The 14,320-nt window shown below is 42.8% G+C and overlaps 1 protein-coding gene across 1 annotated transcript; it reads left to right on the plus strand.

The window, feature by feature from the left end:
* The first annotated feature begins 444 nt into the window (after positions 1-444).
* On the plus strand, positions 445-12,798 carry LOC137272493 (uncharacterized). The gene is made up of 10 exons (XM_067804876.1): positions 445-464; positions 681-750; positions 2,218-2,342; positions 4,094-4,258; positions 4,674-4,720; positions 5,467-5,537; positions 9,578-9,699; positions 9,939-10,103; positions 12,463-12,509; positions 12,658-12,798. The coding sequence occupies exons 2-10, from the start codon at positions 695-697 to the stop codon at positions 12,715-12,717; spliced, it is 858 nt and encodes a 285-aa protein (XP_067660977.1). The 5' UTR covers positions 445-464; positions 681-694; the 3' UTR covers positions 12,718-12,798.
* The last annotated feature ends 1,522 nt before the right edge of the window (positions 12,799-14,320 follow it).

The raw sequence follows: 14,320 nt of genomic DNA on the forward strand, positions 1-14,320 counted from the left end.
GCACATATGTCAAACACATGCCAGATGTCCATACACACACGTCACTCACATGTTCACACACTCACACACACACGACACATGCATGTCCACACATTCACACACACACACGACACATGCATGTCCGCGCGCGCGCACACATGTTCACACACACATACGTCCACACATGCACACGTCACACACACGTTCACACACATACGTGGACAAAACAGTTCGTTAAATCCATCAGTTCGGTATATGCGCTGTTTATTGTTTACCGAAACTCATTCTATCACTCGCTGGATGTATACGTATAGGTGTAATGATTACATAATAAAATAGTGGTAAAGGTGGTCAGTTTAGGTCCTGTCGCTCTGGTTATTATCTGAGATAGCACACACTGACGACCCGTCTTATCAGCTAGAAGAATTTATATATAAATACTCGTGGTCTAAGTATCACTCCTTGCAGGAAACCATCTGGCCAAGGTGAGAATATTTTTTCAGAGGCAATTCATTGGATTGAAAGTGGGATTTAAATGATCAAAATACATACATATTTTCTTTGTTTGCTGATAGTACCCAACTTAGAAAAAATATCAAGGAAGATTATTATTCACATACATTACGTTTTTAACACGAAAATGAAATACTGAGACGGCCCGAAAATAAATCTTTCTACATTTATATATCATTAATTTTCAGCGTGATACTTTACAATGAACTGTCTTACCGTAATCTGTTTGTTGGTGGGAGCCAGTTTGTCATCGGCACAGTAAGTTCAAAATGGGTTTTCCTTTTTTTGGTTTGAGTGAGGGAGGGAGTGACTCTAGTCTTACGCCACACTCAGCACTATTCCAGCTCTGTGGCAGCGGCCTGTAGATAATCGAGTTTGGACCACATAATCCAGTGATCAACAGCATCAGCAACGACCTACGCAACTGGAATATGATGACATGTGTCAGGCAAGTCAGCGACCCTGACCGCTCGATCCCATTAGTCGCTTAGACCTGAAGAGTTTGTCCTGGTATGAGGCCTTGGGATAAACATTTCAGTTCAGCTCGTCGAAAATTGAAAACAAGATAAGAAAGCCCATTTCAAATACAAACTCAAACGAACATCTTTGGTGGTCTCTCATAATAGATGCGCAATGCGTATGTCAATTAATGAATTAAATTAAATATTTAATAAAATTGTCTATTCCTGTTCAATACCAATGATATACTATCTTTTATTTGAAGTTTTATTTTAATAATTTCCTCTACAGTTCTGATTTACGTGACGTCATTCTTTTCTGTGTGTAAGCGTTAGTGATGCCGAGTCTGCAACGTTAAGAAAACTACGAGCACCTGGCATGATGAACACTAATAGACGTCGGGGTGCGACGGGGTTGCGAATGCGTTCAATATTTTACAGACTGTAAATAGCAGACACGGAATAGGTACCAAGAAATTGAATGAATTGTCGTGACTCTAAAGTTCCACTCCATTCCAAACAATACAAGTAATGGTCACTGGACAACACCATGGACACCTTTTCTGTCACTCACTCGCTCACTCACTCACTCGCTCAGCCCGACCTTAAAACGTCATGGCCAGGCCCTTCTTTCACAAAGCACTGAGGTGATCGTAAGTCACTGATCTTAGTTTAGCGTTGAAGAGATGGAATGCTTCGTAAAAAGAGCACCAGGACTGAACCCAATCTTCGCCTCACTGACCACATCAGGACCACACTAAGGAGACGTGAGCGTCGCTGTCATAGGCCCACAACCACGTCGGCTGAACTTTGGTCAGAGAAGTGGGGCTGATTCTCCCAAATGGCCATTTGGGTGCTCATTCACAGTCGGACTCGTCAAGAACATAAACTTTCGACAAATGTTTGCTGTATTACGAACTCATCCTATCTCGCCGTCGCCCCTCAGGGTCGTTTGTCGATGTAATATCCACTATCATACTTCACTACCTGTTGCAATGTGTAGTATTGGTGAGTTTGTGTGGGTGAGTGAGTAGCTGGGTTTACTGGATAGATGAGTGAGTTTAATGTGTAGGTGAGTAGTTTCTAACGGGGAAACAACAGCATGAGTGCGGCTTTAAAAACAAACAATCCAATTCACATTAAAGGGACAGAACACACCGGAATTCCGTTTATGTGCTCCCTGAGAGCATTGTATGAGAATTCCTATAGCTTACATGCGCATTTCGAAACAAATTCGTCAGATTGTTTTATTTAATTTTTTTTTCAGAACGATTGATTTGAGGCCCTATGACATCACGGCCCAGAATCTCTTCGATGCCAATGATGTTGATCAGGACAAGGAAATGTCCCACACCGAACTCGTTCTTTCATTCAATGGATACGATTCTAACTGTATGTATTTATATATGTGTCTGTGTATAATAATACAATAATGTTGCCACTTCCCGCCGCAGGGACATGCTCTAAGCGCATAGATCATGATGGACATTATTACCCTGCATAATATGACTTAACCCACCGGGTACCCATTTTCTGCTGGGGGAACAGAGGCAATTTTGAACAAACTCACTTGCCTAAAGTGAGACCACATGCTTCGTCGTGCCGCAGGAGAGAAGTAGTAGAAATTCTGTGGGGTCAAGCTGTTACACACGGTCACCTATCCAAGAACTCGCCGTGACTAACGTTGCTTTGCTTCAACTGATTTGTGACCTGCTCTCAATGCACAAGACCATCCAATGTCACGTATTTGTATATGCGAGGTCGTGTGCGTGTGCGAGTGCGTGTGCGTGTGCGTGTGTGTATACAGGTCACACGAGTTAACGAGTTGCTAAAGTAAAATGGACTCAAGTGAAACTCTCACAGGGTATTCATCAATATGTATACACGTCTTGACATTTTGATGCGGAGAATGTTCGTGTGTCTGTCTGTGTGTGTGTGTGTGTGCGTGCGTGCGTGCGCGCTCATATTTGATTGTGTGAGGATGTGTGTATGTATGAGTGTATGCCTCAGATATATTGCTGACATGTCAAAAATAGTAATAAGATCAACCAAAATTCATTCCTATGATCACTGCCTTCTGGAAGAAAAAATGATTTAGCCATTTAACGTATTTTGCCGACTCAAATAAATTCGAACTTTCCTCTTAATGTTTTAATTGGCGAATCTGTTGTGCAAAGCACGATTGATATTAGCGTTTCTGTTGATGAAAGTTTCAAAAATATTCAATGTGTATGTCGGAAGTCTCTAGAAGTCATGGTCGTCATGACATGCAGCCAACCAGGTCAAAGGGGATCCGGGGTAGAATTGGTCTTCAGCAACCCATGCTTGTCGTAAAAGGCGACTAACGGCACGATATCGACTAAGATACCTGTTTCAAATATGTAACCGCAAAATAACCTTTTCTTGTGTGCTTAATCTGAGAGACCATCAAAGATGTACTATGGCGTGTATATTTGAAATGGCCCCCTTACCTTTTCCATTTGTCTTTTCCATTAAATTGTAACTTTTCACATGAAGATCCGGGGGTTAGATTGGTCTTTAGCATCCCGTGCTTGTCTTAACAGGCGACTAACGGAATTAGTTGCATCCCATCGTGTCTCGGTTACGTAGATCGATGCTAATGCTGATGTTCACCGGATTGTCTGGTCTAAACTCTTTTATTTACAGCAGTTGGAATATTGTTGAGTGCAGCGTAAAACTAAACTCACTCACTCACTCACTCACTCACTCACTCACTCACTCACTCGCTCACTCACTCACATATGGTCGCATGACATGCAGCCCTAAACACAATTCACTCAGAATCACCAGGAAGTGCTCGTATATTACCACGTCCTCTTTTCTATAGGATTTTGAGCACTCACGTAAAGGTTGTATTTAGCATATATTTTCAGTGTTATTTATTTAATTAAGGGGCCGTGGGGTAGTCTAGTGGTTAAAGCGTTTGCTCGTCACGCTGAAGACACGGGTTCGATTCCCCACATAGATACAATGTGTGAAGCCCATTTCTTGTGTCCCCAGCTGTGATGTTGCTGGAATATTGTTAAAAGCGGCGTAAAACCATACTCACTGTTTTACAGAAAGTACTCTGCAGAAATCTCGAGTAAATTATCTTCTATTGCTCTTACACTTCATATTTTCAGTTGACGGTGTAGTATCACGCGAAGAATATACAACATATACCACTCACCTGAACCCCGCCATGTTTGTTCTGACGCATGCGCTCTACGACATCTACGACAAAGACAAGGATGGTATCCTGACCCAGTACGACTACGAGGAGCTGTACAAATTGTGGGATGCAAACGGTGGGTTGAAACATTCATGTATCGTTTACCATCTATCACATGTACCAGTACAGATCCGGAGGCCCGTTTCACAAAGCTCTCTTACGCTTAATACCTCGTAAGTTTCCCTGTAGCATCCCTACTGTAACATAGGAGGTACCAGTGTTACGAGAAACGTTACGAGATCTTAGGCTTACGAGAGCTTTGTGAAACGGGCCCCGGGATAGAATTGATCTTCAGTAACCCCTGCTTGTCGTAAGAGGCGACTTATAGGATCGGGGTCAGGTTCGTCTCCTCGGATGACACGTGTCATCGTACCCGGAGTGGCATTATAACCAGGGTGGCATTATAACCAGGGTGCACTGTATATCAGTGTATTATCTTGAACGCGACATTAACCCCAATTTAATCTCAATATATCATTTGACTGTTTCAGAAAATTTAGTTGTGAGCGAGCTGGAGTTTGTTCACTGGTGGACAGTGGTAAGTAGTGTTTCGTTGTGCTGCCGCTTTTAGCAATATTGCATCAACATCACAGCAACTGACACAAGAAATGGGCTTCACACATTGTATCCATGTGTGGAATCGAACCCAGGTCTTCAGCGTGACTGGCGAACACTAGGCTACCCCACAATCCCATCAGAACAGCAAGTCAAGAGCTATTCTTTGTATTAGTTTAGTGGTAGAGGCGGGGTGGCCTAGTGGTTAAAGCGCTGGCTCGTCACGAGTTCAATCTCCCCGACACGGGTATAATGTAAACGGCCCGTTTCTAGTGTATCCCGGCTACTTGATTGATTCATGACATCGTGTTTTAATTGAGTAGAACACACGTGGCAACAGTCACGATTTTACAGAAAGGGGTCATATCGCTGGGAAGTTGTTGAATGCGTCTTATCCACAACAAACAAAAATTCCAGTGCGTCACGTGCCATTTGTCTAGGTCTCAGACACATACTTGTTTGTTGAAACCTACAAGGATAATAGGAGCGGTGGAGTAGCACAGTGGTTCAAGCGTCATGCCAAAGACCCGGGTTTGATTCCCAACATGGGTGCAGTATGTGAATCGATGAAAGCAGCATAAAACCACACTCACTCACTCACTTGCATAATAGTGTCGATTTAATTTAAAAAAAGCATACAATAATTGATCCACTCACTTTATGTTGTAATAGTATTGTATGTAATGTCTTTTGTTTTGTGTGTAACGTCTTCTGTTTTTGTCCAAACAGACACTCACAGCATTGGATCACCTCCATCACCCAGACGCCACCTTCGCTCCATCATCTACACCGAGCTCCAAGTAGGTCTTGTGACTACTTGGGATGACAGCTGCCCGTGTTGTTGTGATGGAAGAACAATCGTTGCAATAAAAACAATTAAGGACATATAACTGCCTTTTACTTTTTCATTTACCTGTTGGGAACATCCTGCCAGGTACCCCTGCATGTGAAGGACTTTGGTGTGGTGCTGGTTTGAGGTAGCATGGTAGTTACAGCGTTCGCTCCTATATAGGAAGGTCAGGGTTCGATTCTCATGGTACAATTTGTGAAGCTTATTTCTGTTGGACCTATCATAATATTGCTGGAAAAATATTACTTAAAGAAGATAAAGCCTTTCTCATTCTCTAAAACACTCAGTATTCTAAACGAGCCTTTTATCTTGCGATAGGGACGTCGACTGGAAATTCGCGACACCAACTGGTCATTAGGGACACTGACTGAACATTAAGGCCACTGACTGGACATTAGGGATACTGACTGGACATTAGGGGCACCGAATGGACATCAGGGACACCGACCGGACATTACGGACACAGCTTGGACACTAGGGACACCGACTGGACATTAGAGACTGAACAATAAGGACACTGACTGGACTCTGGGGATACCGACTCGACATTAGGGACATGTATGGACATTAAGGATACTGACTGAACATTAGGGACATGTATGGAAATTAGGGAAGATATGGGACAGAGTAGTGAAAGAGAAACGCAGGACAAAACGCCATTGTCAAAAATCATCTGAAAATAAGTTGATCCCCAAACGCTTATCGACAAACTCAGTTTCAACAGTAATGAATCTACACAAATCGTTTTAGGCATAATTATGACTGGTAAATTAACAGATAGCAACAAAACAAATTTAAAAATATCGAAACATATTTCATAAAATTAATGTGGGCACGTGGTTACAGGCCGCCATTAGCGCCACGCCCAAGAAAGACTGCACACTGACGGAACATCAACTGGACACTGAGGGAACATCAACGAAACACTGAAGGAATATTAACGGGACATTGATGGAACATGAAAGGGACACTAATGGACCATCAAGGAGACATAGACTACTATGTCTATACTGACGGAATATCAACGGGACACTGAAGGAACATCAACGGGAATATTAACGGGACACTGACGAAACATCAACGGGACTTTGACGGACGTTAACGGAACGCAAACGCAAAACTGACGAGTCTTGACTGTGAGAACACTGACAAACCACTGTCATCATATCTTCCCTACATGCGCCTCAACATGCATTTAAATATAACTTTTTATTAAATAGAGAAAGACTATCTTATCAAATAATGTCAAAATATAACCTCCTAATGATAATGCTTGACTTTATACGGCACTAGACATTGCGACGCCGGAAGGGTAAGTTCGGAATGTAACAGGTTATTTGCGTCATTTAGAACCTGCAGTAGTTAGGGAGGCTGGTTAAAAGAGCCATGACACCTGGCCTTTATTTTGTTGTTTTGTTTGTTGTTTAAACACGCTCTCAGTGATATAACTGTCGTCTGAAAATAGGCGAATCCGCAATAGACAAACAAGAGATGACATTCTTTTCATGTCCCCCGCATATGGGGGACATATCAAATGAGGGTAGGTTTCTCTCATCACTCTGAAGATTCGGGTTCGATACTCCAGATGAGTGAAATGTGTGGCTTTCTGGTGTCTTCCGCCATGGCGTAGCTGAAATGTGGTTACTTGAAACTAAACTCGCTCACTATGGGGTACATGAAAAAAAATATAACAAGCTAGATATTCTCGAAACGTTTGTAGCCCTACGAACTTCATAAGCCCATTCTTAACACTTTGGCTACGATAAGGACGCAAGTCTATAAGGTTTCTTAAGTCTTTTCGTTCCGAGGTAGCCATTTACAAGTTTAAAGAGGTTTAACATCTGTTTAATGACACAAAGGGCATCCTATCAAATGGGACAGATAGCGTCGACCGTCGTGATGACCCTTTTCAAGGACGACGCTCTACGGTTTTAACTCAAATGAGTGAGTGAGTATGGTTTTACGCCGCTTTTAGCTATATTCCAGCAATATCATGGCAGGGATACCCAAAACTCGTCTGTTCAGCGTGACGATCAAAAGCTCTAACCACAAGCAAATCCCAACTGCCCTTAACTCCAATTCATTGTTTACTCACACACATTATATTCTAATTCAGTCTTTGCTATATTTTTCTGTTGATAGTGTAAATCAGTGTCAACATGATCTGGCTAACGGTCTCTTTTGTGCTACTTGGATCGTCTCTATGCTGTGCTCAGTAAGTAAAGATGTATTGCAACAAAACCCGTGTCTCCCCAAAAACCTCCCGTTCCAGAACTTGTGGTTTTCAATTTGCATATTATTAATATCATAATCATTATTTGATTTAATATCACACGATTTCGGAAATTTCTCAACCCGAGCTAATGAATTTGGAATGGTTCAGTCTGAAATAACGAATGGTGTGTTGGAAATTGGACGGTTCAGTCCACAATAACTTGATTCAGAATTGTACGGTTTAGTTCGGACTAATGTGGGGGGCTAGGATGTGAAAGTCTTTCTGTTGTTAGGGGAACATGGGGTAGTGCCGGGGACTATGCTGGGTGTGGGGCTATTAAGTGAATATTAGCTAGGGAACAAGCTTGTCAATTTCAGTCAAGTGTATGGCCTGCAACGCGTCCAGTTTTACTAGAAAAGTCATCGACAGGCACGTCTTACCTGGTACAGACGTCTACGGCATGAGGCATGATTGAGATGGTGTTTTGGTCACTGACGAGTCGAAATTCCTTCTGGACAGCTTAGAGGACAGTCCAAAGGTGTATTTCCTGCGATGCTGAACAGCATTGTGACGTATGCATATGCATTGTTCAATGTCGACAGTTTGGTGAAGAAAGCGTTGTGGTATAGGATGGCATTTCATGGTGTCACACAACTTGTCTACGTCAGTGGCAATCTGACTGAGATGCAGAGATGAGATTATTGGGTCTCATGTGCAGCCGTTCATTGAAGGACAGAGACGTAATTTCACGCTTCAGCAAGATGATGTCTCTTGTGTTTTTGTGACAGATTTCCTGTAATCCTCTTGCCTGCTGTTTCTCCTGACCCGTTCCCTTTTGAACAGGTTTTGAATGAAATGGAGCGACGTTTAGGTCAAACCCAGAATCCGTCCCTGACTAAGCTGAATTAGAACAAGCGATGCAATTATGGTTCAGACTTGGGACATCATTCCCCAAGCTTTCTTCAATCCCCTAGTGTTGTCTGTGCGTCGTCGTTGTCAACACCAATGGTGGACTCACACGATACTGAATATTTGTAAACTGACATTTCACACCACATCTTTTCAAAGGCGTTTCACGATTCCGATTGTAAAATCACACAAATTTCGATCCTATTCTTTCAACAGAAAACATCACAAATCATGTTATCATCTTTTATGGTATGATGGCATACCATCAAATAATGCACAGATACTTTATTCCGTTAGTATGTAAACGGTAGACTAAGAAACAGTGTCTCACTTTTAACATAAACTGTAGACAAAGGGACAACGTCTCACACTTAACATAAACTGTAGACCAATGGACAATGTCTCACACGTAACATAAATTGTAGACCAAGAAACAATGTCTCACATCTCTAGTTGGAGTGCACATCCACCTGAGAAATTTGAAGAGACACTCTTTGTTTTCCGGAACTAGGTTTGTACGAAAGTCGACTCTTTTTTCATGGCTGTGCGAGCCGAGGTAGCCGCCTGGAGGCTCCTAGGGCTGGTGCACCTATGCGACCCCGTATCCCCATTCTGTACACTACTCTGTCTCATATACTGAACGTAATACACCGCCGGTCAGAAGAAAGCATACACCATGTTTGACGTTGCAATTGAATTAAAATAATTATTACACGTTGGTAATATATCATTCTGATATAACAGTGGTTGAGACAATTAGCTTACAGTAACACTGTTAACATTGATAACAAAGAAACGTGATAGGATTATTATTATATCTATCATATGGTCTCTGATTTGATACACTTTAACCAAAATATTTACAGGCTAGACCTCAGGCCATATAACACCACAGCGAAACTGCTCTTCGATGCCAATGATATTGACAATGACCTACAGATTTCCAGCCAAGAAATCCACTACTCTTTCCAGCGTTACGATTCCGATTGTAAGTATTGCAGCATTTCCCTGTGAAACTGTTTAAAAATTCCTTTCCGACCTTATCTCCCACATTCCCAGGTTTGACTGCCCACATAAGTACAATGCGTGAAGCCCATTTCTGGTGTCCCCTGGCGTGATATTGCTGGAATGTTGCTAAAAGTGGCGCACAAACGTGCTCACTCACTCACTCTACAACATATACTTATATACATTGTGAAACAGATGTGGAATTCAAAACTATTTCAGTTGACGGTGTCGTCTCGCGAGACGAATATACCAGGTACACAACACACACTGACCCCGCCATGTTTGTTCTCACACATGCGCTGTACAACATCTTCGACAGCGACAAGAACGGGATCCTGACTGAATATGATTACATCGAGCTGTTCAAGCTGTGGGATATAAACGGTTAGTTGCAAGATATTGCTGTGAGTGAGTGAGTGAGTGAGTGAGTGAGTGAGTTCAGCTCCTCTTCCTAAAGTGCCACAGTAGCGTGTCAGTTTGATGTTGGAGGAGTGTCACGGTTCGAAGACGTGTACCACGTCAGTGAAACATAATCGGTCGATGTGGCCCCAATATTTAACCTGATTATTTAAAGCAGGTAAGTTTCGCAAACGTTTAACTTAAAATATTTGAGAGTGATGTAGGCGGTCATTTTGAAATATCGTGATCCGTGTATTATGACCGTTTACACGACACTCACCACGTTGCCTGACCGTGATCGCAAGACACGAGACTCATGTTTCATGAATGTTCACACGAGACTCAGCATCGAACAGGTAGAAGGAGTTACTTGCATATATTTTTTTAAAAATTCGGACCTGTCACTTTGTCTTTATGTTTTCCCCCCCAAATCTAAATCGCACTACGACGTAATGGCTGCCAAGCCGATTGGCTACAATGAGAATGCCGAACCAGCAAATGGAGTTAACAAAATTATCTGGCCGAAGATGCATCCAAAGAATAGTGGAGATTTACCGGAACGTATGCCCTAGAGAGTATCGAGGATGGTTTCACCAAAGCCTGCCCGAGTGTCACCTTGTTACATGCGTCAACACGAGACTCACCAGTACACAGGCTCACTCGTGAGAGAAACATTTTGTTCACTTCCTCACTAAACTATACACCTGGAAATTAATCAAGCAACACCCCAATTTTTTCTATTGGAGCAACTTTGAAGTGTTCTGACAATCAAAATATGCCGGGTTGATATAGTTTGACACTTTTTTATTCAACAGACGATCTCTGACAAACAACTTAAAGGGAAAAAGTATCAAGACTTTGCTTTATTGCAACGAAATCCAAATTCTTAAAACTGTCTTAAATTCATGAAAAAATGGACACAATTTACTATTCATCCACAGACGTTGTTGTCAGGTGTATTAACACAAATGTCACATGGAAAGAAAGAACAGTCATCTGAGAGTCTGCACACCGACTTTCATCAATATCTAGTGTGTCCTCCCTGCGCACGCACCACCGATTCCAGACGCCTCCTCATTCCTTGGATGAGTCTCCGGATCTGATTCTGGGGGATCCTGTTCCACTCCTCATGCAGGGCAGCCGTCAATTCGTTGAGATTATGGACTGGTGGGTCTCTCTGCCTCACACGACGGCCAATAAAGTCCCACAAATGTTCAATGGGGTTGAGGTCAGGGCTCATGGCAGGCCATGGAATTCTGTCAATTGCATTTTGCCGCAAAAAATCATTTACAGCATGCGCCCTGTGAGGTCTAGCATTGTCGTCCATAAATATGGGTCTCGTTGCCAGAGGATGGTTCTCAAAATGAGGTACCACAGCCCTGTCAAGAACCTCCTGTTGGTAACGAACACCGTTAAGGTTGACACGGATGGTAATGATATCCAACTTGCAGTTCATGGAAATGCACCCCCATACCATAACGGAACCTCCCCCAAAGGCCACAGTCTCCTGGATGTTCCGTGGAGCCATTGCTGTGTTCCTCTGCCTCCAGACCCGAGTACGACCGTCCACCATGTGCAGCAAGAACCGGCTCTCATCTGAGAAATGGACCTTCCTCCAAGAGGCAATGTTCCAGTGCAAACGGTCATTACACCAGGCCAGTCGGGCTGCCTTATGGGCTGGAGACAGTCTGGGTCGCTTGATTGGCCTCCTTGCCCGGTATCCTGCAGCTTTCAGACGATTCCGAACAGTCCTGTTCGAGATGGGTCTCCCTGGAAGCCACTCCTGTCTCAACCGAGAGCTCGAGTCGAAGGACCTGCGCCGTACAAGTCTCAGTAAAGCTCTGTCCTCCCGGACTGTGGTCTTCCTGGGTCTTCCTGGTCTAGGCAGGTCTTTAACTTCATTAGTGGCCCGGTATTTTTTCAAAAGTTTTGAAATTATGGAATGATGTCGTCCGATTTGAGTCCCGATTTGTCTTAGAGACATACCAGCATTCCTCATGCCGATTATTTGCCAACGAGTGGCCTCTGATAATTTCCTACGTGCCATGACATTGAAATGAATGAAAAACCGAATGCAATCGACAACCTGCGCTTGTAAACACCCCAGGGAAAAAGTGCATTTTTCGAAAGTTGAGGTTAAAGCAATGCACGTGCGCTGTGCAAGCTTCACGCGCGTCATATCAACCCATGAAAAGCTCATGCTGTATGTCAATACATCAAAATTGAATAATCAATCATCAAAATTACTTCGTTAAACTTTGTTAAGTTTTTATGTGTCTTTGAATTTGGTGTTGCTTAATTAATTTCCATATGTATATTAAACGATGTTGTACGATTGTTTCAGAAAATGGAGTAGTAAGTCAGCCTGAGTTCATTCACTGGTGGACAGTGGTAAGTTCTGTTTATTGAACATAGCCCTCAGCTATATTTAAACATGGGTAATACAATGTGTGAAGCGCACTTCTGATGTCCCCTCCGTGATATTGCTAAAAGCGGCGTAAAACTAAACTCACTCACTCTGTATTTATTGTCCGAACAGACTCTGACGTCACTTGATCACCTTCATCACCCTGACGCTACTCTCCCGACATCCAAGTAGGACACGTGACCAGCACAGACAACACGTGGCTGTTCTCCAAGTGGAAGAACGTTCGTTGCAATTAAAGATGATTAAACCAAACCATTGACTTCTTTTAGATTATGTCAACTCTTTGGGGAAGGACGTTAATGTTAATGAATGGCACTTACGACTATCTTAGCGCTAAGAGAACTTCGAAAATCTGGGCACTGGTCTTCAGTACCTTATGACTGCCTTAAGAGGCGACTAATGGGTTCGGGTGGTCAGGTCCACGGACAAATATCTTCGTATCCCATTTACGTCGATGCACATGCCGTTGATCACTGGATTATTTGGCTCAGACTCGATTATTTACGTGTAGCTGGAATATTGTTGAGTGTGACGTTAAACAAGAAGAAGAAGAAGAAGAAGAAGAAGAAGAAGAAGCAAATGAAGGATAAAGGACATGATAAAGGTATTTATGAGACACCGAAACCAAAAAAAGTTGAGCTGTACATGCTTCAGTGGAATGAGTAGGTGAGTGGATGAGTGCGTTGTCGATTGGAAAGTTGAGTAAGAATATTCCCATAATATCCCGGTTGGGGGACACCAAAAGTGGGGCAGCGCACCCGGGTCTTCGGTGTGACGAGCGAATGCTTTAACCAACTGACTACTCACACCCTCCCATGGCAAGTTGTATGGACAGTCACGAGTGAGTGAGTTTAGTTTTACGATGCTTCACACATTGTACGCATGTGGGGATTCGAACCCGTGTCTTCGTCCTGACGAGTCTACGCTTTAACCATTAGGCTACCCAATTGCCCGAATGAGTTATTATGGTTGTATGCGGCTTTTTTTGTCGCATTGTTCCAGCAATATCACGGCAGGGACAGGATTCAAATGTTGTACCCATGTGGGTAGTCGAACCCGGGCATTCGGCGTGACGAACGAACGCTTTAACCACTACGCTACCCCATGGCCCCCGACCATGTACAGAGGTTCCATCGGCAAACCCTATGTCATGTTCATTTCGTTGCTTAGTTGTTTAACACTCAGCGTTGTCCAAGCTAATTAGACCAGACAATCCAGTGATCAACATCATGAGCATCTATCTATGCCGGTCAGATACAATGATATGTGTCAACCATGTATTAGCCCGATTCTGTTAGTTGGGTCTCGCATGGGTTGCTGAATTCCAGCTCTAACTTGGATCTTCACGGGTCCACTTCAATTGGAAATTATTTGAAAAAATATAATAGGACATAGTCATGTGTTATTTCCAGAAAGTACGATAATTTGAAACTATAATTCAAAATCTACTTTATTCACGATCTATGAAAGAGTTTTGTTATGGAAATCATATGTCTACAGATAATATACTCTGTCTTGTCACAATTTCAAAATAAAAAAATGAGTCAATGGTTTTAAAAGAAATATCTATTACAACTGAGAGGCCAAGAAAGTGTTTGGTTACGTAACTGAAGGAAACACAGTCGTACGTGGCGTAACCTGTACGATCTTCACGTGCATGAAGGTTGCGTTTGGGCGATCGCAACAGATCGCCATGAAGTACAGCAAAATGTACAGCGAAAGCCTGATAGCACGTCTTTCGTGTACATGACATGACGGAACCAAAGTCGGGAAC

This window comes from Haliotis asinina, chromosome 2 (assembly GCF_037392515.1).
Source record: "Haliotis asinina isolate JCU_RB_2024 chromosome 2, JCU_Hal_asi_v2, whole genome shotgun sequence".
Lineage (NCBI taxonomy): Eukaryota > Metazoa > Mollusca > Gastropoda > Lepetellida > Haliotidae > Haliotis > Haliotis asinina.